Raw genomic sequence first — 26433 nt, forward strand, 5'->3', positions numbered from 1 at the left:
TTTTACTGGACCAACTTCTGTTGGTGGAGGGAACAAGCTTTCCAGAGGCTCAAAAGCTTGTTCCAACCATGAACAGAAATTTGACAAGTAAAAGATATTACCTCACCCACCTTGTATCTCTCATGAATTATGAAGTGAATCCAGATTAAAATTAGAAAGAGACAAACTAAATTAGACAAAGTTAATTTGGAACTATGCACCTGACTGAACAATTTTCTTCATGATTTCTTTGCTGCTGTGGTGCTATAGTTATGGCACATACATCCCAAAAAAACCATTTTCAAGTCATTGAATAAGGACAAAATCATTGTTTGCCTTACGTGCCTGTTCAGGGGAGTGAGTGGAGAGAAAATGTCCCCCTTCTCTTTTGCATGGGCTAAATGCTTCAGAGTACAGTGCAGAAAACAGCCTCTGGAGGGCCAATATCCCTGGGGCAAAAGTGGGGACTGGGTGGAGCCGTGATGCCACGCACCCTCAATGTGCCTGCTGGTGCAGTTGCATTTACGCAGAAGAGGGGGTAGTAATCTGCTACTGATATAAACAAGTGGGGATCCAGGAAATGAATTGTGACTCTCAGTCACAATTTGTTCCAGGGTCTACTCCTGGGGCAGCACAGCTATATGCTGCCCTTTACTCAAGACAGATTGTAAGGTCACAGTCAAGCCTTATTCCTTATGAAAAAATATCACTTCTCTCATGCTTGGCTTAAGTGTGGAAGCAATAATTTGTGCATGAAAATGTGCCATTTCAATCCAACTATCTCAGATGTTTTGATTTCAATTCATTAGATAGCTGCAATATGTTATCACAATGATTGTAGAGGAGCAACTTCCTGTATCCCTTCTGTATTTGTTCATTCTTATCTAACCGCTGAAATGTCAGGGACCTGAAACTTTCAAAATTACAGCTGGGTTCATTTTACTGCCCTGAAAATACTGAAAATGAGTGCAGTTCAGTTCAAAAAACAACCATTGAAAAGCTGGTTGCTATGCAACCTACAGTATTGTCTGTATTACCCTCACCAACAGATGACATGCTGTATAAAATAAAATAATCCTCTTTAAAAAACAATACAGTGAAAGGCTGTTGGGGGTGGGCGGTACTTGCAATAACTCACAACTGTGTCAGAACCTCAAAGGAAAAACAGCGCATCACTCATCCATGCCCCATGTATTATGGGACCCTAATGTCATGATTATGATTATTTATCAGGCTGGTGATCTATATACCAAATTGCTCAGAATGAAGCAAACAAGCCTCAAGGTACCCACTGGAAGGTTTCTAAAGCAATACTTTACTCGAATAAGATTCTGTGGTGATATTTTCACACAGTGAAGCTAAACAGGCCATTTTACTCTTGGATTGTTTCAACTTGTACACATCCCTTTAGTTCTAAAACTGCTTCTGCCGGCACAAGATTAGAGGCCTCTTCCCCCCCCCCCCAGAACAGATAGAGAAGGCAGGGGCAATACAATGTCCTTTCCCTGACAACCCTACTCTGAAGAGAAATCTGGGCCTGGTTCCCATTTACACTAAGACTCCTTTATACCACTCTGGCTAGGTAAAGGGGCCTACAAGTAGGGGGTAGATTATAATTATATAAAATTACACTTATTTAAAGCCCCCTTTACATTTCCAGAATGGTGCAAAGAGGCTGGAGTGTAAATGAGAATCAGGCCCAAAACCTCTAGAAGGGAGAGGGGAGCTCAGTCTCAATGCTCATTCAGGATCAGATTCTGATACCCGAATGATACCTTACTCCACATATAATTCTGTTGAAGTCAGTGGGGCTACTCGCAGACTCAGATGCTACCCATTGGGTATCAGAATCCAGCTCCAGGTTACTCACTACTGCGCCTGCCAATAAAAGGATCGGTTGGTGCTAACTGCAATGGTCATTTTTGTAATGTGATCATATGCCCATTGCAAACTTGACTGGAATCACCTGCTCCTTTCACACAGGCCAAACAGTCATTACGGAGTGAATGTTTTCATCCTCTGCTAACCTAGTTGGAAAGCAAATTAGTAACAGAAGCACACTGCTTTCTATACAGGTCTGCAGTATTGGTGAGATGCAAATTATTAATGAACAATATTTTTTGTTTAGATTTTTTCCCTCTTTCCTTCTTGAAAAACAATCCACTCTCTCCTTGGAATGCAAACAAGAATCTGAAAGTGGAATTGGGATCTACTGTACTTACTGTATTTCAGCAGATAAACCAGCAGAAGTTATAAGATATCAGATTATTATAGATGTATAACTATACAGAGATAGACATAGCAATGCATACATTTAATAAATGGGCATTATAAAACAAGGCAACTGATTGATTGATAAAGGTTCCAGCTGCATGAGTATCTGCTACCACCCCAACTTGAGAATTATTAGCCTGTTTACACTCTCTCAATTATTATCCATATAGCAATTATTAAGTTATTTCCTCTATTTTAACCCAACTTTCTAAATATATACACTATGAATGCTGGGCCATAAAATGGCAGATACAAACACTTTCCCCACATTCTACTCCTTATCTTAGCATTTATATATCACTTTATATCTCCAAAGCACATCACCCTGTGAGGCGGGCAAGAAAGTATTACTATCTTCAATTTACAGATGAGGCAGCTCAGACAGAAAGGTCAATTGACTAACCCAAGGCCACGTGGTGAATCAGTGGTAGAGCCTGGATTAGAACTCAGGGCCTCCTGACTCTCAGCAAAGAACTGGTGTTGTGCCAAATCTTCAGTTACTGTAACTCAGCATAAGTCTGTTGACTTCACTGGAGCTACACCCATTTATACCAGCTGAACTGACTCTCTATTGTTTATGGATACCATTTAGGCCACTTGCATGTCTAAATACTTAGCTGTCTCTGCAAATCAGATACAGTTCATGAATGTCCAAATGACAGTAACTGTAGTCACAAAAAGGCAAGCTAGATCATAAAAATATTTTCACTTGAATAGTTGCAGGTGCTGCTGTACCTAAGAGGTATTGGTAGCGCTTGTCCTCATTCATTGAATGTTATAAACACGCTTATAACTCTCCTCCAGTTTCCAAAGAATTAGAAGTTGCTCAGGCAAAACTGGGGTAAAAGTACTAAAGGCTTTAAAGTAATCCCACTTTCAAAATCACTCATCATTTCAATGTTCTTTACAGGAGTGTTGTCTGTAAACTGACCCATTCCACAGAAACAGCAACAGAATAGTAAAAAATAAAAAAAACCTTGTAATACTTAATTTTGATTTGATTCTGCAAAGTGCAAGGCACTCTGGCCCCAATTCAGCAAAGCAAATGCTTAACTTTAAACATGTGTCGTCCAACTTGAGTTAAGCACAAGCTTAAGGGATTTGCTGGATCAGAGCCATTGTGCTCAGCAAAATGGAGCCCACAATATACTTATATATGGTAATATAACTGTACACACAGTTACATGTCACTGCTCATGCATGTATAAGGGTACGTCTACACTTACCTCCGGGTTCGACGGCAGGCAATCGGTGTTCTGGGATCGATCCCGGAAGTGCTCGCCGTCGACGCCGGTACTCCAGCTCAGCGAGAGGAGTACGCGGCATCGACGGGGGAGCCTGCCTGCCGCGTCTGGACCCGCGGTAAGTTCGGACTAAGGTACTTCGAATTCAGCTACGTTATTAACGTAGCTGAATTTGCGTACCTTAGTCCGAAGGTGGGGGGGGGGGGGTAGTGTGGACCAGGCCTTACATACACAGTATATATATATATCACACCCCCTCTAGTGGCCAAAAGGGTCATTACCCATAAAATTTGCCACAAGTTCTCTAAAACAAACTTGAAATAATACTGCCAAAGCAAAGCGGTAACTTAAAGTGACATAATAAGAGAAAACACAACAGGAAATTTTATGTTACAGTTATTTGTCAACATGCATTTCATATAATAAACAAACAAGTGTAGATGTAAATTACATATTATACATTAATGCTATATTAATAGACACATGGACAATGAACCAATTAAAATAGAGTAGTATATGTCACAAATGAATTACACAGTCCATTAAAAGAATCCTGGGAACATCTAGATCCATTATTAAAATTAGCCTTTACTTACTTTCCCATAGCTCAGCATGACTATCCTCACCAAGACAACATTAATGTGGGCACCTAGGGACTCGTCATGGTAGATTTCATTCACCTGCAAAAGAGTGTGGATATTTTTAATAATGATTCTGTCAATAAGTAATCACAGTAGCAATGATAAAACACAAGCTTTTTATATGTTGTGTCTTTAAGATACAGATCAACCACACTCATTTGTAAAAAAGGGGCATTTTCACTACCCGAAAGAGAACTTTTTCTCTCTGAACTACAGGGCTCTACCATAAAGGCTCCATATAGGCATCAAATCAGGAACCATCTTTGTTCAGGAACCAATTAAAGTCAATGAAACTTAAGCAGGTGCATAAAGTGCTTCCCTAAATCATGGACTAAATAACTAAAATACTCTCAAGGGTGATATCCTTATAAAACAGACAATCAAATGGGTTGTTTTTATTGTGTCAACATTGATTAATTCCAAACTATACAAGCATAACAAAATCTGTAAAATACTAACATAGAAAACAGGGGGGTTTGTATTATACATACATAATCACACATGCACACAGGCAAACTATTCTAAGAACACTGAAGACAACGCTATGAATATTATAATGGAGAATGAAATACAGAAGTCCAAGGAATACAGAAAAAATAATACTATAAGCAAGTTGGGCAAAATATTAGCTATTAAAAGAGCCGATTGGGGTCATCTATGATGAGAGGAGTGAAAGAAGGCCAACTTAGGGTCTTATAAATATGTTTGGTTTTTTGCTTTACAAATTAGAATAAGTAGATAAATAAATATCTGCAAGGCAAATATATTCCCTGCTCCCTTCCCTTCAGATCATTAGCACCCCTAGTAAATCATGGGCCAAAAGTGGACTATTTTATGTGTGGGACATAAAGAATCGCTTATATTTCATGGTTTGTTTCTGACATAAGAAACATATTCACTGGGATAAGTTATTAAGCTTCTGGAGAGTTGTTTATTAAAAACAATATCAATACACTCCTATTTTTTCCAATATACCTTTGTCCCAAAGGGACCATATAAAATATAACTCACTTCTGATCTCGCTGTAAAAATCATGTACTGTCTACTTTACGAACATTTCTTTGACTGTTATTTGAATGTATTTTAATACATTTGGTATAGATTTTCAAAAATATGAGCCTAAATTTGCTTCTAAATTCACATTTGGGCATCTAAAAAGAGGCCTGATTTTCAAAAGTAGTGAGCACCTCCAGTTCCCAATGAAGGTAGTGACAGCTACTTAGTCCTTGGTGCTTTTGAAAATTAGGTCAATTATTTAGGTGCCTAAATGTGAATTTAGAACCCTAACTTTAGGCTCCTCTATTTGAAATATCTTTATCTTTCCTCTCAGGGACTTTTGAAAAGGCAGATTAACATACTGAAGGATTTACATATACACTTTTGTTTAAAATAAATTATGTGTTTAAAGGAAAGTTTTATGCCGACAAGGACATTTCATTGTGTTCTTTACTAGATGCCCCACACACTCAAGGGAATTATCATCTTGATGCAGGGATGCTAATTTGCCTGATTCTATGTGCATTGGGATAAGAATATATGCTCATTGATAACAAGCTGAAATTTGCAGTAACTTAAATATACATAAAATAAACACTGAATAAAATCTTCTGTGTATAGGAAATAATAAGTGTGACGTGTAACTAAGTGTTTTATTAGTTCATGAGGCATAACCCCAATTCTTACACGCTCCTTTCCCATTAGCCGTCAGAACTTAACCTCAGCCTTTTTTAACAATAGTGAAGCAATACATCAACTGTATCATTACTACATGCCAAATTAAAACTTGGCAGGGAAATGTTAACAGAATGGCATTGAAACATTGTTACACAGTTCACGCAACTGACATCTAACAAACACATTTTGTGAATGAATAGAAAAGCATAAACATTGTAAAGGTTCCTTAGCATCTGTGTAGTAGGTTTTCTCTCAGACATAGGGCCAAATCAAAGCCCTGGATCCTACCGTCACATCTAGGGATTGATTCAGCTCCAATGCAATACTCCTTCTGTGGCAGCTGGACCCGCTGTCTCTTTCACTAGGTGAAACTGTGGCTGTATAAAGTAGCACTTTGTTATGGTGCTCTATGAGCACCCTAGGAAACAGATTGAGAGTCAGATTTTGATTCTTTTAATGTTATATTTTATCATCATTTTAAATGGAATATAAAATAAATTTCAAAACAATAAGTTACTTCCAAAAATATATTAAAATGCTCCATTCCGATAAGGTTTAAACTTTTTTTTGAAACAAAATTTCATCAAAATCTACACGGAAAGTTTTGATTTTGACAAAATGGCATTTTCCAATGGAAAAATATTCTGACAGAAATTTCCTGACTAGCTCTACTATTAATCATTTCTTTGCATTGCATTTCCTTGGTTATTTAAAATGGGGGGAAAGCATATGACAACACACTGAAATAGATTCACACTTATTTCAACGTGTGATGTGAATGGCATCTGTTTGTTTCAACGTGCTATTAAAGAAAGGAGATCCAAGTGACTGAGCTCTGAAATGGATGTGTTCAAATGTACATGAGAATTACACTTTGAAACAGAAAATTACCAGTAGCTGGAATTTTAAAGCTCCAGATCTGTGGTGTCTTTCCTCAAACATATAACTTCTGCCTTACAAGCAGATCTATTTACTTCAATGTACAGATAGCCCGATACCCAAAAAATGCATGCGTCTAGAGTAAGGGATGTAGAGCTGATTCTGATTTCATCCTAATTATTCAGCAGTGTAACTCCAGTTACTTCAGTGGTGATGCCCTGGTTTATACCACTCTAAGAGATATCAGAATGGAGCTTCCTGTTTGTCCTTAATCCGTGAGGGTCAGATTCTAATGTTATGCTGGTACACAGGAAAGCAGAGCACACAAAAAGGCTCTCAGAACTGCAGCTCCTGCACTCTGGGAAGGGCAGATTTTGCATCAAGTCTCATGAGATGTCACATGGTGATTCAGCATTTACAGAAGGTGAGTAGTAGGGCTGGGGGAATCTAAAAGAGTTAAAGGTTTGGAAAAGTATTTTGGGGGGTTGGCAAAACTATTGTAGATCATAGACCATTTTTTCCTGTAATTTAATTCCATGGTTTATTTTCTTGGTGTTTTAATTAAAAACGATGCTGTTCTATCTAAATGCAAGCCTTGTGCTCTGTACTGGGGATAAAGACTGTTCCCCTTGAAAGTTAGGCTGACACAAGTTGGTGCACTACATGAGATATACTGACTGTGTTTATTTTTGCATCAGAATTTCCCCACCTCCTTTTTCAGTTTCTCTTAAGCAAACTTGAACCCGACACTGTAACCAAGTACAATGCAAACAAGCCATGCAGTTGTGAGTAGGGTTAACATCTTTCCAAAAGAGGACACTGATGGAGGGGGGTACAGTTGGAGGGTGCTGGAGGGGTATCTGGAGTGTTCTGGAGGGGTGTGTGTGGACTGGGAGGGAGTATTTTGGAGGTGGAGGGGGTATTTGGGAGGTGCTGAGGGGTGTATGTGTACTGGGAGGGGTACCTGGAGGGTGCCAGAGGGCCTCACTCTTGAGGTGGGGGGCAGTGTCGCTCCCTGTCACAGTGGCAGGGCAGCTGGTGCAGGCCCAGGACACAGTGCCAGCCATCAATCAGCGCCTCCCTGCCTCTCCCCATCCCAGTCTTGGGAGCCAGGGCTTGGGTGGGCAGGATCCGGCAGCTGCGGGTGCAGGGAGGGACCCATTGGGATGCAGAACCAGCTCTTTCTGAGCAGCTACGTCTGCTTCAGAAAAATCCTGGACATTTCCTCTAATTAGAAAAATCCGCCTGGACAGAGGATCAGAGGAAATGTCTTGGAAAACCTGGACATATGGTAACCCTAGTTGTGAGGGATGCATTATGCTTTGTGTATATTAAGTTTGAGAAACATTAATGTGTTTTTAAAGTGCCTGCCACAATGGGGCCCCGATCATGGCTGGGGCTTTTGGGCATTAATACAATACAAATAATAATAATAATAGCCCTGTACTTTTGCAGGTGTTATCAGAGGTAAGTTACCTGCAGATAAATTTGACAGGATCTGCAAAAAACGGTGAGTGGTTTTCTGTATTAGGCCACTCTTAATAAAAGCAACCACAGTGAGGAAAAAGTCACAGGCAGACTCATTTATGCAGTTGTATGAAGTTTCCTGGTGTAGGATCTTTATTAATGCTTGTTATGCAATGGGGAGCCTGCTTTATTAAAAGTCACTGCTTCTGATTTCAGAGAAATCTCAAGGAACCCATTGGTAGCAACGGTCATGTAATGATCCAAATTTAAAACATTCCACAGCACAGATGTGTTGGCTTGGCAAGAAACTAGTTAGCTTAGTATTATAGATCCCTATCTCATCTTTGACAGTAACTTTGGCTTTAGGGAGGTGATAGACTTTTTGCTGGCTGCTAGACCAATTGCTTTGTTCCTTCCTTAGACTTTTTTGAACTCCAGCTTTTGCCTACAAACTACACCACTGAGATGTTTCTCCAAACAATATAAACTAAGTTTTCACGGAAGGAGTCTAGTTTGCATTATGATCTCAAGCTATCTATCACAAAGTCTTATTGCAAAGTCTATTCACAGTATAACACAGTAAAGTAACCCACTTAATTATTTTTCATAGAGAAGGTGACGGTGCCATGTTAATGCACTAGAGAAAGAGGACTAGGTGAACCTCAGAGGTTTGGTTAAGGAAAGCCTTCTAAAGTTTGGATGCCTATCAGAATCTGAACCTAATTACCCATGTTTTCAGTTCTACATCATGCAAACTATGTTATCACCACCCCTCAACAGTTCTTACACAATGAGCTGTTGAGACCAGGTCTATGGGTAGAAAGCCCTGTAGCCTGCTACCCACTCCACTGCCAGGGTCTCTCTTTTGGGCACAGCCATACGCCACTCTTCCAGAAAGCTAATGAGGAGTGGCCGAGAAACCCACAGTTCCTGCAAGGGTAAACATATGTGGGAAGTCAGTGTGCCTCACTCTCATCCCCTGTTCTTGAGCAAGAGGATCTGAAAACACCCTGTCAGTGCAAGTTTCAGTTGCTGGAATGACCCTTTAAAGTTTAAAATACTTTACTAGTATTTAACATTTCCACCCACCTCCATCTTAGGCACTTATATAGCTCCCACTAGTGTAATACCCAAGTGCCTCACAATTTTTAATCTATTTATCCTCACACACTCCTGTGAGATAAGGGAAGTGTGTCACAGGGAGACTGAGTGATTTGCCCAAGGTCACATAGGAAGTCGGTGGTGGAGAAGGGAATTGAATCTGGATCGCTTGAGTCACAGGCTACTGCTCTAACAACTGAACCATCCTTCTTCTCTATTTACATATACATTACTGTAATTCCTGGAGGCCTTCAGTGAGTTTGGGGCTCTACTCTGCGAGGCCCTTGTAAGTGGGATGAGCCAGTCTCATATCTCCATTCTTCAACAGAATGAGGAAGTTCTTTATCAGAAATTTCAGAACCTGGAAAAGGGCATGGGTCAGGTTCATGTTTTAGATGGAGATAGGCCTGAACCATAATTCCATATTTAGACTGTAAGCTCTTCGAAGCAGGCACTGTCTATTACTCTGTGTTTGTATAGGGTCTAGCACAATGGGGCCCCATTCTCAATTGTCCCTTATACATAACCACAATAAACATGATTAATAGTAACAATGATAACACTGAAACATCTCCATACTTAAAGAAAGTTCAGATCTGGATCCAAACTTTGTGGTTCGGGCTCATGTTTAGATCTGGGGTAAACTCAACCAGCATCTGGTCAATGCCAACTTTCTATTCAGACTGGTACTAGCTGCCTGGGAGCTTCAAAGACTGTCCAAGATGCGGAAGGCTGTTGCTGGTGGGAGGTGATGATGAGAATGAGTATTTCAAAACAACTTAATACGTTTGTCTAGACATCACAGCCTTTGACTGTAGGTCTTATGTGATCTGAACTTTGGGAGGTTTGCTCATCACTATTAGCTACCAGTTTTATTCATGGGGAAAAACTAGGCACATCTAATCCTGCCTTCATACTGTTGAAAATTGCACCTGAAAGCCACCATAGAAATGAGTAAAACTTCTAAGAGTTCAGTAAACAACATTTCCCAATAAATCTGTCGGATGTCAAACTGCACACACAACTTTTGCTAAAATTTAGCAACAAAGGGTACGTCTATACTTACCCGCTGGTTCGGCGGCAAGCAATCGAACTTCTGGGTTCGATTTATCGCGTCTTGTCTGGACGCGATAAATTGAACCCAGAAGTGCTCGCCATCAACTCCGGTACTCCTGCTCGGTGAGAGGAGTACGCGGAGTCGATGGGGGAGCCTGCCTGCTGCGTCTGGACCGCGGTAAGTTCGAACTAAGGTACGTCGACTTCAGCTACGTTATTCACGTAGCTGAAGTTGCGTATCTTAGTTCGAATTGGGGGGTTAGTGTAGACCAGCCCAAAGATAGTAAAAAAAAAAAAAAAAATCACTGAGGCACAGGCAAAATCTATATTTTCCACAGTTCAAAAGTATTGATTCTTAGAATACTGTGAATGATGAGTTAACATCCAAACACACATTTTAAAGCACACATGAGCTCTAATTTAAATATTGTTAATTAAAATCTGGGTGTATAGTATTAGACCTACATTTACTAGCTGCATAATTATTAAGAATTAGCTCAAACTGAAAGAGTATGTGTTGAAATAAATTACTTGAAATAATGGATACCTGTGTATTTGATTTTTTTTAAAATGCACACGTTTTTCTTTAAGTATTACTGAAATATCCTCCCTCCCCTAAAAATGTTACCCGGTTTAATAAATACGATTCTGCTTACAGAGTACACTATTATTTCAAAGGGTTCAATCATCATCTTTTCCAACAGCTTGAATCAGACATGCTTTGCAGGCTTTCATCAATTTGTCAGTTAAAAATGATGACTTTTCTGCCCTTTCCACTCATTTAGGACTTCCTGTTCTGTATCGGAATATCTTTACCTTCCATCCTCCAAAGTTACAAAAGTTAAATTCTCACACATGATAGCTATATAATGTACATCCTATTAAAGACAAAGGATCACATAGTCAAAAGCCATTAATGGTCAGATTTTCAAAAGTATTGATGAACCTAAGGAAGTAAATAGGTATCTAGTGAGATTTTCAAAAGCCCCAACGCACCTATCTCCCAGTGATTTCTTTTCATGAGAATTAGGCACCTAGGCGTGTCTGAAAATCCCATGAGGTGCCTATTTGCAATGTTAAGCAGCCAAATACCTTTAAAAATCTCACCCTTAGGAGCCGAAGTCTCACTGTAAGTCAATAGGACTTAGGCTCCTAAGATTTCATAAAGTCTGAAATCAGCAATGTATGCAGATTTCACTCAAATTCTTCCCAAAAAGTTGTAATAAGGAGACATGCCAACATCACAAAACGTGGTGCCTGAAGCGAGGTTTCAGCATGGGGAATGAGATAAATACATTAGGGTAAAGAGAGAAAATAGAACCTCAATGGGCAAGGATAATCATTGTGACAAAAGACACAGACTTTGCACAGAAATTGAAAAACTACTTTGTGAGAGTATTCATGAGAGACAAACGCTCTGTGGAGGAGAAGTCTGATAAGCTACTTATCCATTAAGTCCTGGGAGACAGATTGTGTAAACCTACAAATATTTGGAACCTAGCTATAAAATACCCCCCATGGCAATTCTGAGATGGTGTTGAGAGTAGGGTCAAGTTCTGAGGTGAGCTTGAGACTTAACCCAGAGGTTCAGGGTGGATGGTAATGACCCTTAGAGCTGACATGTTGAAAAATCTCACCAGGTTACCCAATCTCCTGAGACTTCAGCAATTTTGAATGATGGAAATCAGATATTTTAACTAGATTTCCGCCATCTTGGGCTGCATCTCATCCAGAAAACGGTATCATCAGTTTTGGATGTGAACCCAGATTCAAAACTGGAGTGTGGAGGAGTTGGATCTAGAGGCTGAAACCCTCCTTATCACCAAAATTTAAAGTCCGGTTCAGAAAAATGGCTGCTGGGACTACATTTTAAAGCATAGATTATCCCCTTGCATGGCCAGCAGAAATGGGCAGTGGAAGTACTGCTTAAACCTTGAAAGCATTTTGTAATCAAATTATGAAATGGTTTGAGACCCTTGGCACAAATGGCACTTTCTGGGTGTCACCAATGTCAAAACCATTACTATACTATCCATTAAATGCTCAGTTCTTCTTCCCCTATTTTCATGTAGTATGCAATTTCTATTTCACAATAAACCATAAGACTCTCCAGACAATCAATTTTTCCTAGTGTACTTTAAACACCTCTCCAAGACATAGAGAAAGCATGGCAAAAGGAGATGGATTAATAGAATCTCTGACATTTGTTGTCTTCACTTGAGAAGTAAGAGTATCTTCCACACCCTCATGTAGACTATATAGTAAGAAGATATTTCAATATACTATTGAATCACTTCTGCTTTACTCCAAGGAGTCGGGTGCCCCATCATAAATAGTAATATTACATACTGTTGTATACAACAGCACAACTGCTATAACGATAAATCTGAAGTTAACGTGTCACCGATATGTGAACCCAGTCTTTTGAGGTACAGAGCGCACCTTGCAAGGCAATGTCCTACATGGTAGAAACCACACTACCATGTGCAGGAGAAATGGCAAGGGCACCAGGCTGCTACTGAGGGGCTCTATAAAGTGAAAACTGCAGTATTTGCTTAAAAGACTGCACTGAAAAGCCTTAAACTATTTTGTGGGGAGGTACCAAGGTGTTAATGGAAACAAGAGATTTTGTATCTGGAAATGTTTGGAGCCTGAAAATGAGGTGGCAAATGGCCTTCTCCACTCCATTGAAACTCTCATAGCTTAGCCAGGCTATGATTAGCTGCAGCCCACAGTGTGAAAAATCCTCTGGCATTTATCACCATTAGTTACGGCCGGACTGTGACTTCATTTCCAAATTATGGGGGGAAAAAATCAAAGTAGCTGTTCAGGCCATTCCGGACACCCCAGCCCCTGGTTTTTCCTCCATTTATGGACTTTTAGGTGTCAACATTGACCTGTCACCTAGCCAGTGTAAAACAGATTTACTGAATAAGTCATTACACTGGGCTTGAAAAAAATATTGGTTTGATTGGGTTGGCATTGGGGCCTCACCCAACCGCACAGAGAAAGGTTAATTAGGGACACCCTTCTGCTAATGCCCTTTGCATACAGTATAACCTAACAAAGCAGGGAAAAGTTACCTTGTTTGGGTTCCCTTCTTTCCATGTTTATGGTAAGGTGAGTTATCACAGGGATTTAGCCTTCAGGAATCAGTTCATCATGGAGAATTCAACTGCACTGATTATTTTGTAAGCCATGGGTTTTATAACTTCTTCAATCATCTTGTTGTCTTACAGTAAACACTTTCACCCGACTCACATTGGTCTTTAGTTCATACTTTATAGCTTGTTATTGGAGGAAGCTAACACCACATATATTCATAACTCTAAGTATGTGTATGCACTTAGATGACCCGTGGAAGGGACTGTCCTGAGGGCTTGTTAAATTGTTATATGTTTTTCAATACATGCTTTCTGCCCTGTTTCACATCTTTAGTTTCACATAATGTTCTATTTCAGTGGGTTGTCTTCTCATTGGTATTGATGGCAGAGTATCTCTATGTCTCTTTATTTGGAAAACACAATAAGTAAATAATGCCCACACTTGAGATATCACTGAGCAGGGAAAGGTGGTTTGGTCTGTCTTATTTCTTTGTACTCATTTTTTATCGGGGTCAGATTACATTTTTATCCCCTCTGTTTGAAAATATCAGCAATCAGCATTTCAACCGCCATGTCATCTACACCTGTGCTGAGCTGGATTTGATGACACCACATTAATATACTCCAGAACTCCTGCCATTGATACCATAGATGGTGGGGCACTGGCACAGCACTGCAATGGGAAAAGTGAATAAAAATTTTAGTATAGACACAGCCTAGGTGTGGTTTAGCTGGTTTTTTGTTCTGAATGGTTGTTTGGGTAGATTTATTCTATGCAGTGTTTCTATTGCTTGTGGAATGAAATGTTTTGTCTAAAGGATATTTTATGCCAAATTCTCAATTACTGCATTTCCTGATTTGTTCTGTATCCAATCCTTTCTATTTAAACATAAGTAGTTTGGTCCTTCTCCCAGTAAAGTTAATGGCAAAACTCCCACTGATTTCAGCGGGATTAGGATTGAGCCCAAGTCTGTTATGTTATTTTGGGTCCAACCCCCTCATTATTTGAAAGCCATCAGTCTTCCTTTCTTATACAAATAGAGACAAATTCCAGGGTCCACACCTTTGTCCTGTAGTGACCTTCCCTCTTAATGACTGTTTATATTTTAATGCCATATTTCTGCTAATTTTTTACAGTACATTGCAGTTTGCATTGCAGCACACATTAATGGCACTCTGCATAAATACATTTCTCCTCCTAATTTTTCTATGAGTATTGTTCTACTGTATACTTGCTTTCACTTATTACCTTTCCTTTGGAGTCTGTCACCCAATCAAATAGTTTGGCAGCATCTACTTTCACTTCACCCCTCAGTCACTTTTTTGACAACATCCAGTGTGGCCAAAACATTTAGTATTCGGTCTCTTGTCTTTTCTGCGAAAGTATTAACAAAATTATTTTGGGGAGTGGAGGGGATGAGTTAAAGAAATAAAGCAACTAATTATGGCTATCTTGGCTAGATTATAAAGAAGGGTGGACTTGCATGGCATTTAAAGAGTTGCATTTAAATATCATAGGCCACAGAACTGGGGGTTGGTGGCACCCGGGCCACAGGCAACCACTTTTTCACTGGGCCAAACTTGAGTGGTGCTGCAACCTCATGCACCAGGTTGCAATGCCACTCACTCAGATTTGGAGGGGATTTGTGGAGGGGCTCATGGGTCGAGGGGAGGGGATGCCTGACACGGGAAGAGGAGGGTCAGGTGGTGGTGGGGCAAATCAATCTCCTGCACACACATGCTTTCAGTGGTGCTCTGCAGCCCCTGGTAAACATCAAGCAGGAGATCAGTTTCTGGGGTGGTCTGAAGAGCTGTGACCAAGAAAAATGGAATAAAGATGAGCTAAGAAAATATTTAGGCTGGTTCTCAGGAAAAAGTTCCCTGACAGCACAATCTATTGCTATTGAAGCGTCTGCCTAAGGAATTCGTGTCAGCACCCTTCCGAGAAGTATTCTAAGCTACACATTGGACAGAACCCTGCAGAAAATGTTGACAGAAAAATCCAGCACTAGCAGGGAGATGGAAAAGGGGACCCAGCAGTTCTTTTCTAACTTCTATGATTCTGTATTTTCCTGTAACATATTCATTTAGAGTATCCCCACTTTGCAATATCTAGGGGCTGTCTTGATAGAGCCTGTAGGTTTCAGTCGTGGTTCCTTCTTGTGGGAAGTACGTAGGAATAATAAGGGTTAATGGCAGCATTAAATAAGGACTGCATATAAGGAAATCAGACTATGCAAGAATGTGAGAATGCACATGGGGAACAGGTGTGTGTAAGTTATGCCTGAAAGGAAAACTAGAATGGAATAAAAATTAGTTTTTAATCACTAGACTTAATATAAATATCACTAAACCACTTTTAATTATTTTTTAAAAGTTAAGAGGGTTCTGTGTGGGGCAATCTGGGTACAGGCGGCTCAGTGGGGGTTCTGGGTGCAATGGTAATGGGACTCTGCAGGGGGTTCCAGGTGAAGGTGGTTGGGGCCCAGTGGGGGGGTTGGTCACGGTGTGGGGGGAATAGAGTTCAGCAGGGGGGTCTTGGTATGGAGGGCTTAGCAGGGGGTCCAGATGCTGGGGGACTGGGGCTCAGTGGGGTGGGGATCCAGGGGAAGGTGGTTCGTCGGGGTGGACCAGCTACAGGGGGAGTTCTGGGAGGGTTCTGGGTGTGTTGGTGGTGAGGCTCGGCAGGATGGTCTGGGTATGAGGGGTCTGGATGCACGGGGTTGCGCAAATGGGGGAGCAGCTCCCTGTACAGTGATCCCGCCCCCTACTGCTAAGGAGCAATGGGTGCAGTAAGTATGGGGTCGGGGGAAGAGTTTGCAGATCTTCCTACAGAGAGGGGAAAAATCTGGGGGTGGGTCTGACCCAGCCCCAGATGCCATGCAGGGGAAGAGGAAGTCCCATCCTCCCCAGCCCAGCCGAAACTAGCAGCTGAGCCCGGCACAAGATAGAAGCCACCAGCCAGGTCTTCCCCAGTCCTGCCCCTGCCCCACAGTGATCTGCCTCTCTGCCGGTTGCCCTGGGCACCCGGAACATACTGCTAGGGAGGGTCTCATGAACGCTCTTGTGGCTTCCCTTTGCTTCCCCATCAGAAAGACATTTTTCTACAGAGAAGCAAAGAAATCAGCGGGGACATACATTCTGCACATGTGCAATGGTGCAGAATTCCACCAGGAATAATAATATAAGTAAGGGGAGAGCAGCCATAACAGAGATTCATAGATTTTAATGCCAGAAGGGACCGTTGGGATTATCTAGTCTAATTTCCTGCAAAAGAAAAGCAGAAGACCCCACCCACCACTTCCTGCATCATGTTGTGGTTGAGTTGAGTTATATTTTTTCAGAAAGACAGCCAATCATTACTACCACTCCCTGCTTAGCTATCACACAATTCAGAAGTTCAGGACCTGGAATGCTTATGGATCACTGTTCTAACTGATAAATCACACAATGGGATACTGGCATGGGTCTTTTAGAGACCACCAAAATCGGACTAGAAAACAGCATAAGCAGCTCCTTAAACATCTGTAATGTGCTGAAAGAAAGACTGCATGATGGGGGACAGATGTTGGAGGTCCCATGATATCACTGGAAAAATACACTAGGAGAGTCTAAAAATTACAGATGACATTGTCAGATTAGTGTTATATATCTGGCAGTCAGTTTAAAACTCCATGCAGAGATAAGAGTCTCATAATCAAATAACATTTTTAAAAATTATGCTCCAGGCAGAAATGTTCCCAGTGTTTTCGACCACCATTCACGTTTCAACTTCCACATTCTGCAAAGTGCCCAAAAGTCATCTATCAAGACATTCAGCCTCTGTGGTCAGTCTAAACCCCTACCAGTCAAATTCTTTCAGTCAAAGACTAAATATGGCAATGTCTTCTGTTAAATTCTACTCTATTATATTTAATGGAGACTTGTGTCTATCTTTATCACTACCACATAGGGTTGTCAACTTTCTAATTGCACAAAACCAAACACCCTTGCCCCACCCCCGCCCCTTCCCCGAGGCCTTGCCCCTGCCCTCCTTGTACGAGGCCCCGCCCCCGCTCACTTCATCCCCCTCCCTCTGTCGCTTGCTTTATTTCTCACTCACTCACTCATTTTTACCGGGCTTGGGCAGGGGTGCAGGCTCCAGGAGGGAATTTGGGTGTGGGAGAGGGCTCAGGGCTAGGGCAGGGGGTTATGGTGCAGGAGGGGATGCGGGCTGCGGGCAGTGCTTATCTCAGGCGGCTCCCTGAAGCTGCTGGCATGTCCCTCAGCTCCTAGGTGGAGGCGTGGCCAGGCAGTACTGCATGCTACCTCTGCCCACAGGCGTTGCCCCCGCAGCTCCCATTGGCCGTTGTTCCCGGCCAATGGGAGCTGAGGAGCCAGCACTCGGGGCAGAGGCAGCGCGCGGAGCTCCCCGGCCATCTCTCCGCCTAGGGGCCGCAGGGACATGTCATCGCTTCTGGGGAGCCACATGGAGCCAGGTAGGGAGCCTGCCAGCCCCATGCCAACCAGACTTTTAACAGCCCAGTCAGTGGTCCTGACTGGAGCCGCCAGGTCTTTTCAATTGGGTGTTCCGGTCAAAAACCGGACACCTGGCAACCCTACAACCACAACCATACACAGTCCATTACACTGATGGGGTCTAAAAGATTACATATTTAGTTAGGCAAACCCAGACATGCCAACAATGGAGCAAAAATTATATCAATTTCAGAAGACTAAGTAGCTTACTGTACATATTTAAATGTAGAGTGAAGAAAGTCTGGTCCAATGGTTGGGTGATTAAGTCTTTTGATATCTTGACAAATACTTTAAAAAATAAGTTTACAACCCAATCAATGTTTCTAATCTCTTATTAGAACATAGTTCATAATATCTAGTTTATCTGTGGGGAACATGGGGTAGGGGAACATACATCCTAAAGCATGACGACTGCTTTTCAGTGCTAGTCCCAGAATTCCAAATACTCTTCCATGACTCTAGGCTTTGGTCCAGCATGGCACTGAAGCACAAGCTTAACTTGAAGCATGGGAATGGTCCCACTGACAGTACTGTTCCTGGCCACCACTTTTTATTTTTTTACACTTATCTAGAAGCGGCCTGAATTTTTATGTTATTTCCTGTATTGAGAAAGATCTACCGTGTCCTATTCAAAGGGCTAAAGTGAAGTAAATTTACTCTAATTTCATTTTCAGTCCTCAGTGCAGATAGCGGTAAGTTACTTACGATATTCATCAGGGTCAGAAGGTACTTCTGTACATGTTCTTTTCCATGGAACTGTACAACCGAGTCATCAACTCCCAGGAGAACTTCAATGTTGTAGTCATCATCAGTCGCATGCCTCCGATATCTCTTTCTTGAGTTATTTACTCGGTCTTCAATGAGGCTCAGCACACTGACAAGGTTATCCAGATTACTCAGGTCAGCTGCTGAAATTAAATAGAAAAATAGGCCGTCAACAGTATATCAAGGTGTGATTGTTTTAATCCTCATTGAAAAGTCAAAATATGGTAAAATAGAGAGACAGATAAAGAAGCAGCTTCTTCTCTTACTCCAATGTTATACCAGTGTAAGTAACTTCATTAGCATTATTCTGCATTTAAACGGGTGTAACAAAGAGAAAAATCTGGCCTACAGTATATCCACATTGCAACAAATGTGAATCCTCTCCCCATCTCTTTGTGGCATCCAGTTGTATGTCCCCTTATACTTGGACTGTATGCTCTTCAGAGCAGGGACCATCTCTTTCTTATATGTGTGTACAATGCCTAAGACAATGGGGCTGAGGCCGATAGGCCCTACCTCTGTAGGCACTGCAGTGACTCTGTGGGTGCTCCAGTGCTGGAGCACACATGGAAACTGGCTGCCAGCTCCCCTGCCCCCCCATGCCTCCCATCCGCCGGCGGCCCTGCTGATCAACTCCTCCCCCTCCTTCCCACTGCGCCTCCTGCCCATAGCGATCAGCTGTTCTGCGACGTGCAGGAGGGGGAGGGAGAGGGAGGAGTGGGGATGGGGCATGTTCGGGGGAGGGGGCGGAACTGGGCAGGAAGAGGTGGGGCTGGGGTGGAGCTAGGGCAGGAAGAGGCAGGGTGGGGACTTGGAAGAAGGGGTGGGGACTTGGGGGAAGGAGGCAGGTGGGGGCGGAGGGGGAGGGTTTAAGCACCCCCGGAACCCGGAGGAAGCCGGCACCTGTACCTACCACAATATAAATACATAACAACAAATAAGACGGTGCTAGAGCATGCTAGTATGTTGATATACCATGTGCCTGTTTGAAGTACAATCCTTGTTGTTGTTAGAAGTTTCTGGAATAAAGATACTGTTCAGCTGTCTTGTGCTGGGGTGCTCTCCCTAACTGCAAATATGATAATGGCCCAGATCTTCTAATGGGAATTAGGTGCCTAATTTTTGTTGAGGATTTGTGCCCATATGCCTTCCTTTTATTATTCAGATTCTGCTGTTCTAGGATCAAATTTCATTGCAAATGCAATTACCCCTGTAAGCTTTCTGCATTAAGCCATGTGAGGACAAACAAACCACTGCCAGCAGAGCGATATTAGAGCTATTCATAGAAATGTAAATCTATCTGAAAAGTAATGATGTGGATAAGTTTTCTACAACTCATGGACATTTTACATAACAAAGAAATACAATGAGAAATATATTTAAGATTTTTTTTAAAACAACTTTTGATCCTTTGTGCCCAACTTGACTTGTCATATTGAATTACTGTACATACAAGCACAATCTCCCAGGTGGAAAATTGGGTAACATTATTATTGTTAATTATTTATTTGTTTCCAATATTGATCATTATTAAAAAAAAAGGGGGGGGGTTGCAGTTAATGAATGATCTGTGTCCACTAAAACAAATTATTGGCACTTAACCCTACACTTAATTCTCCATCACTTGAAGTCTTCAAATTAAGGCTGGATGATTCCCTTTCCTGGCCTTCAAACAATCCAGCAACTTTGCCAAGCTCATCATCGGAAGCAAGCTCCCCACAGTCCAGGACAGACCAACTCAAAAGGCACCAGACCCGACCATAACAACACATGCAAAACCTGCAGACATATTGCCACTGCTATGATGATCAATACCACCCATAAAAAAACTTTCAAGATCCATAGGCATGGGCAGCGGGTGGAGCCCCACTTCGGGGAGGCTAGCTCCCGGCTCCACCCCTTCCGCCCGTACCCACACCCCCTCCCATAGCCAGAGTCCCGGGACCCCATGCTCCCGCGCCCCCCCCCGGCCAGAGGAGCCCTGAGCCCACCCCAACCTGCCCAGAGGAACCCCAGGCCAGCCGGAGCCACCACAGCCATGTTGCCAATCTGCAGACCCGAAGCCACCCCACGGGAAAATTCAAAAGTTCTTCTCTCTTCCGGAAGAAGAACCTTAGCTTTTGATATGCCCCATGCAGGTTCCAGGGTGGCTGAGGAGGTGGTATGTGTTACTCAGCTTCCTGGGTTCATCAATAATCTCCCTAGAGTCCAGGGAGATTACCGATGAACCCAGGAAGTGAGTAGCGCATACTCTCTCCTCAACTGCCCCAGAACCTGCATGATGCATAATAAAATGCAAACATTTCCCCCACGAAACCTCAACCGGGGTCCGGCAGCAGCAGCTGTGCCATAGGTCCTACACATGCTTATCACAACATGTGCTGTACCTCATCCAGTGTATCAAAAGGCCCCAGTAACAACTATGTGGGTGAAACCAAACAACCACCCAGCTCTTGAATGAACTCGCACAGAAAAATGGTAAAAGATAAAAACACCACATCACCATGGGCAAACACTTTTCACAAAACGATCACTCTATATCTGACCTCTCAGTCCTTGTCCTCAAAGGAAACTTGTACAACACATTCAAAAGATAAGCCTGGGAGCTTAAATTCATAACTCTGCTAGTTACCAAAAATCATAGGCTCAAGAAAGACATTTGTTTTACTAAACCTCCTTTATTCTACAACTGTAGAGGTTCAGAGTGGGAGTCATGTTAGTCTGCATCAGCAAAAAGAATGAGGAGTACTTGTGGCACCTTAGAGACTAACACATTTATTTGGACATAAGCTTTCGTGGGCTAAAACCCACTTCATCAGATGCATGGAGTGGAAAATACAGTAGAAAGATTATACATATATAATACACACACACACACACACACACACACACACACACAGAGAACATGAAAAGATGGGGGTTCCCATATCAAGTCTGTAGAGGTGTTAGCTGTCCCCTTCACCTTAAATGGTCTCTTGTAACATGTGTTAACCCCTTATCTTTTCCACCCTTGTATTTATCTGTGAGTATCTTTCCCAGACCACCCAAAGAAGAGCTCTGTGTAAGCTTGAAAGCTTGTCTCTTTCACCAAAGGAAGTTGGACCAATAAAAGGTATTACTTCACCCACCTTGTCTTTCCAGAATTAGTCAAACACAAGTTACTGCTCTCATTACAAGAATAACTGGATGAAATTCTTTGTCCTTTATTATACAGGCGATACTAGATGATCTAATGGTCCCTTCTGGCCTTAAATATCTATGAACAAGAACCCCATTGCAGTAGGCATACAACCACGTAATAAAAGCAAAGGCCCTGCCACCAAAGAGTTTACAATCTTGGTTAATAACAAGATGCAGCAGGTTGATGACACAAACAGAAGGGGAGAATGCCTGTTTCAGTACCCCTTCTTTCCGCCACTGCTCCAAACAGGAGTTCTGCCTATGATAAAGACAGCTTTAAATGTAGCTAATGAATGCTGCAATCATATTCTGCAGGCTCCCATTGGCTCCAACTCTTGGGGCAGCTTGAAGTTTTTGGAAATTAAGTTGGTCAGAATCCGTGGCTCAACTTGAAAATTTGTTCTTCCCTATAAACCCAGTTGACAGTTTCAGGCTGACAGGTAAACAACCCTAGACTAGCAATCCTAAAGGGACTTCCTCACCAGGGTTTGAAAATCTGTCAAACACCCCATTGTAGCCCTATTTCATAGGGCATTCCTGCATAAAAATATTGGTGGTAATCTTTTATAGCAACCAGAAGTAATTATTTAGCAATCACTCAAAACCTCATGAGATTTACTACAAAATCTTGTGGCAACCGTATTTTTGTTCTCTACTATGGCAAACTGTAGTTACTGTGAAACTTGACAGTAAATTTTATAAGATTTTTAGAAACGCTAGACTAGCTTGGCAATGGCTACACGTCATGTCCTGTTTACTTTGCACACAGATAGGTATAATAAAAACCGGCAAAACAAAGGCTACTGAACATGCTATGGAGAAATGGTTTCTCTTTCCAGTGCTTGGCAGGGCAAGGGAGACTGGATCTCTGAGGGGCTGAATGCTTTGGCGTGATCTGAGAGAAGGAGATTGTGTTGATGTCATTGATGACAGGCTGTTTTGACGGTGGTGCTGACAGATCAGTCTCTGCTCTGTTGTTTTTATGGACGGTGATGATGTCCTTGGGAGAGCTGTCTGGTTTTTTTCCCTCCCATTTATGTGTTTAAATCAAAATAAAATAATGATTTCTAGGTGGTGTGACAGGATCGTCAGCCCTCCCACCCCTCACCTGCCATGGCCCTTTAAGGGCTTGAAAGATCCAATAGATATCTAGATAGAGAGACCTAAGGGAATAGGGATAGAAAGGAAGCAGCCCTGGGAATGAATAATGCTTGGAGAGGGAAGCCTGTCACTGTACCTTTAAAGCCCAGGGGCTAGGAGCCTTATAGAGAGAGTGGGGCATGGCTCGCCTCTCACCCAACCAATTGGGAAGGAGTTGGGAGAAGGGGACCAGCATAAAGGCTGCCTCTTCCCTCACAGTAGGGAGACATTGGCAGGAGAAGACTAGCCTGCTGAAGGAAGCTCACAAAAGCCTTGCAGCGGACCCAAGGCACAACCCCAGTTCCAGGCTGTGGGGAACTTCAGTCTGGACAAGTGAGATATTGACTGCTCTAAATACTCACAATACAGCCCAGCATCTGCAGAGCAGGGCAGAAAATGGTCTTCATGGAAGCATCTCCATAGCTGGCTAAGAAGAAGCTGGAAAGAACCACACAGCCAGAGGATTGGGGGTATAGCATTGTCCAGAGGTCTGGTGAACACGTCAAGGGAGAAGACAGGAGCAGCTCAAGGAAGGGGTAGAGGGGTAGAGTGATTAGTCCTTATCCACCTAACACAGGGTCCATGGGCTGGAACCCAGAGGAGAACAAAGAGGAAGATAAGAGTACTAGAAATGGATGAGGCCAAGAACTACAAGTCCCAGATGGTAGTTGAAGGCCAGGCTTAAAGACATTAGACTTTGGGTTTTCTTATTTTGGACACTGCAGTTAGAGCCAAATGGAGAAGTGACCCAGCTAGAGGGTATGGCCACTTAAAACAACAGGCCATTGTGGAATCAACATGGACAAAGGCGCACTAGACTGGAAGAACCCCTGCAGTATCGTGTCCAGACCTAAGGGGTGCTCTGGAGGTGAGAGGCTTGACTACACATAACATCTATATTCCTGCCATGAATAATCCTGCAAAGCATCATGGGATGATCCTAGCTCTCTGTTTACTAACCTTTGCAGCCACTTGCTTGCTGGATTCCTTATTATTTCACTCTTCTTTTCCTTATTATGTCCCTTAGTGTCCTAAACACTCCCATTGAAGTTCTCCAATGAGTCACTTTGAAGGCAAGCCATCCAATGCCTTTAGCCTTTCCTTGGAGCATGAATTCTTCACAGCCAATCTCATCTTTGCTCCCCAAGTGGTATCCTCTCCAAGACAATTATGGGAGTTACAGGTATTCAGTACCTCTCAGGATCTGGTTCAACATCCTTCCTGTGGGACAGAACGCCCCTCTCCAGCAGGCAGCACTGTCCCTCAGCGCCCCAACAGGTGGCACCACCACACACTGTTGTTCACAAGTCATACAAAGCACTTGTCACAGTAACAACATATTCTACCCTCCTACTTAGTATCTTTTCCTAGTTGATTATCCTGCGGCTGCTAGAGATGCCTCCTTTTGATTTACTCATTTGATCATTATTCATCTCACTGTCACGGTCTAATGGATGGTGCACTGCTACATTCATTTCTTTAAATTATTTCTACCCCTCCTCCCCGACAAATTATGTTTAAATCAGAATAAACAAAAGATCCAAAATAAATAACACCTATATCCGGTAACAGGGAAAATAAATGAGAAGCAGAAGCATCTGTAATAAATCCGTGATTTCTCAATGGCAGGTTGAGGCTGCATTTTGTCTTTTATCATACTGGTCCACTAACCCCAGATTTGACATTTCAACTTTCATTAATTACACCAGTAATTTTACTGTTAGACCATCACATTCCTGCTCTGTTAATTATTGAGTGTCAGAAATGAGAGAGGGGAAAATAAGAACAAAATAAGAGTCTGAACTGCCTCTTCAGATTTCCAACGTGCCACCTTCCATATAGCCCCCCCAGGCGCATGCAATTTGTGCAATAACATTCCAAAAGTTACCTCGGACTGCACCATATTTTAGTATATTATCCCAAGGTCTCTCTATGAGGTGCTCATTTGCAGCAACTTCTGCATATCTGAATACCAGCCACTAATTATCTGTGCCAATTTCTGTGCTCCATCTCCCCAGAGTAGACTCTTAACATTTGCAAGAGATAACAAATAACCTCTTCTGGAAATGTTCACCTTGCTCCTGCTAGGAAAGACCTACATTAGTGAAAGTGAAACAGCGCGTTGTGCAAAGCACAGAGCAGAACCCAACACAGGCAGCCTGAAAAGAAAATACTACCTCACATAGGCATAGTCACAGTCTGAGACATGTGGATAGGACAAGCCATTGCAATTTATTTTTAAACATATAAGTTTCACACTCTGATTGTCCAACTGACTTAAAAATGCAGCTTGTTTTCCTCTGCCGACAGCTTAGTAATAAGAACAACAGTAACATGGTGCAAAATGCCTCTCATTGTGAAACAACAAGCCACAAAGATCAGCATTTCTGACTCAGTGGATCTGATGCTAGTATTTACAGGCACGCTCCTGTTGGGGACCACTAGGCATAGCTACCAGGTAACTCGGGAGAGTGGAAGGCCAAAGTGTCGATGAAGCTCTTTTGCTCTGGGCCTATCTGAACCCCCAAACCCCATCTTGTGAGCTCTCACGTACTTCTGTGTTCACTGCTTACAGGCTCTGTAGCAAGCTGGAGCAGAAATGTAAGGGTCAGCTTTTCTAGCAGGCAGCTGCTGTAAACAGGCCTTGCAAGGCCAAAAGATAAACAGGCGTATGGGAACTTTTCTAATTGTAACGGCTAGAGAAGGGAGGGGTGGGAGGTGTAAGAGGGAGTAACAGACAAAGGCTTACACAGAAACTGCTTGGGGTATAAAAGGTAAAAGTTATTTGTATTTGTTGCACTGGATTTGAGACATGCTGGTCTCCTAGTGCCATTTCAGAGCTCTGAAATAAACTTGGCTTGCTTTCTCCCCTCGGTGTCTTTATTGGTGCCAAGCACACCGGGCGACGGACCATTTTAGTCCGCCTCGAGCCCCTCAGGCGGAAACACTCCTGAAGAAACCCCTGAGTTAGGCTTCCTGTCACTTCGACCGAGCTGCTATAAATTGCAGATCTGCACTGCTGCTGAGCTAGCTGGCTCCTGTTTACTGCTGGATTGGGAGAAGGGAAAGTACCATACTCAGGTTCCCTTGACACATGCTTAACTTGCACAACCCTCTAGCTACTTCTTCAGCTCTTCTGAGTCAAGACCTTTAAATTGCACCTAACATTTTTATAATCATCCTCATTACTTGCATGCTACCCATTTTAACTGTCCTCCATGAGCAACGGATCTCCAAATTAAGTCTGTTAATTCTATGTTACATAAATACTCATCTGTCCTCCCTGGGGAACTGAACATCAAATCAGTGAGATTGCCACCTGCCTCCTTTGTAAAGACAGACAAAAGCAGCAGTTAACTTTTGCTCCTTATCCCATGATATAATTTCTCTACCCTCATTTTTAAATAGCCC

The 26433-nt window shown here is 42.4% G+C and overlaps 1 protein-coding gene across 2 annotated transcripts in view; it reads right to left on the reverse strand.

The window, feature by feature from the left end:
• Positions 1–26433, reverse strand: part of ADAMTS2 (ADAM metallopeptidase with thrombospondin type 1 motif 2) — a 263392-nt gene that overhangs the window by 57480 nt on the left and 179479 nt on the right. The window contains exons 4-5 of one of the 2 annotated variants that reach the window (XM_026659415.2): positions 18643–18842; positions 4094–4177 (exon numbers count right to left, since the gene is read on the reverse strand). In XM_026659415.2, coding sequence (XP_026515200.1) covers positions 4094–4177; positions 18643–18842 — 284 coding nt within the window. Of the gene's footprint in view, positions 1–4093; positions 4178–18642; positions 18846–26433 lie in introns of both variants that reach the window. The other variant, XM_026659414.2, reaches the window with a different exon arrangement.

The sequence above is a fragment of the Terrapene carolina genome, unplaced genomic scaffold, assembly GCF_002925995.2.
Source record: "Terrapene carolina triunguis isolate 2854851 unplaced genomic scaffold, T_m_triunguis-2.0 Scaffold629, whole genome shotgun sequence".
NCBI lineage: Eukaryota > Metazoa > Chordata > Testudines > Emydidae > Terrapene > Terrapene triunguis.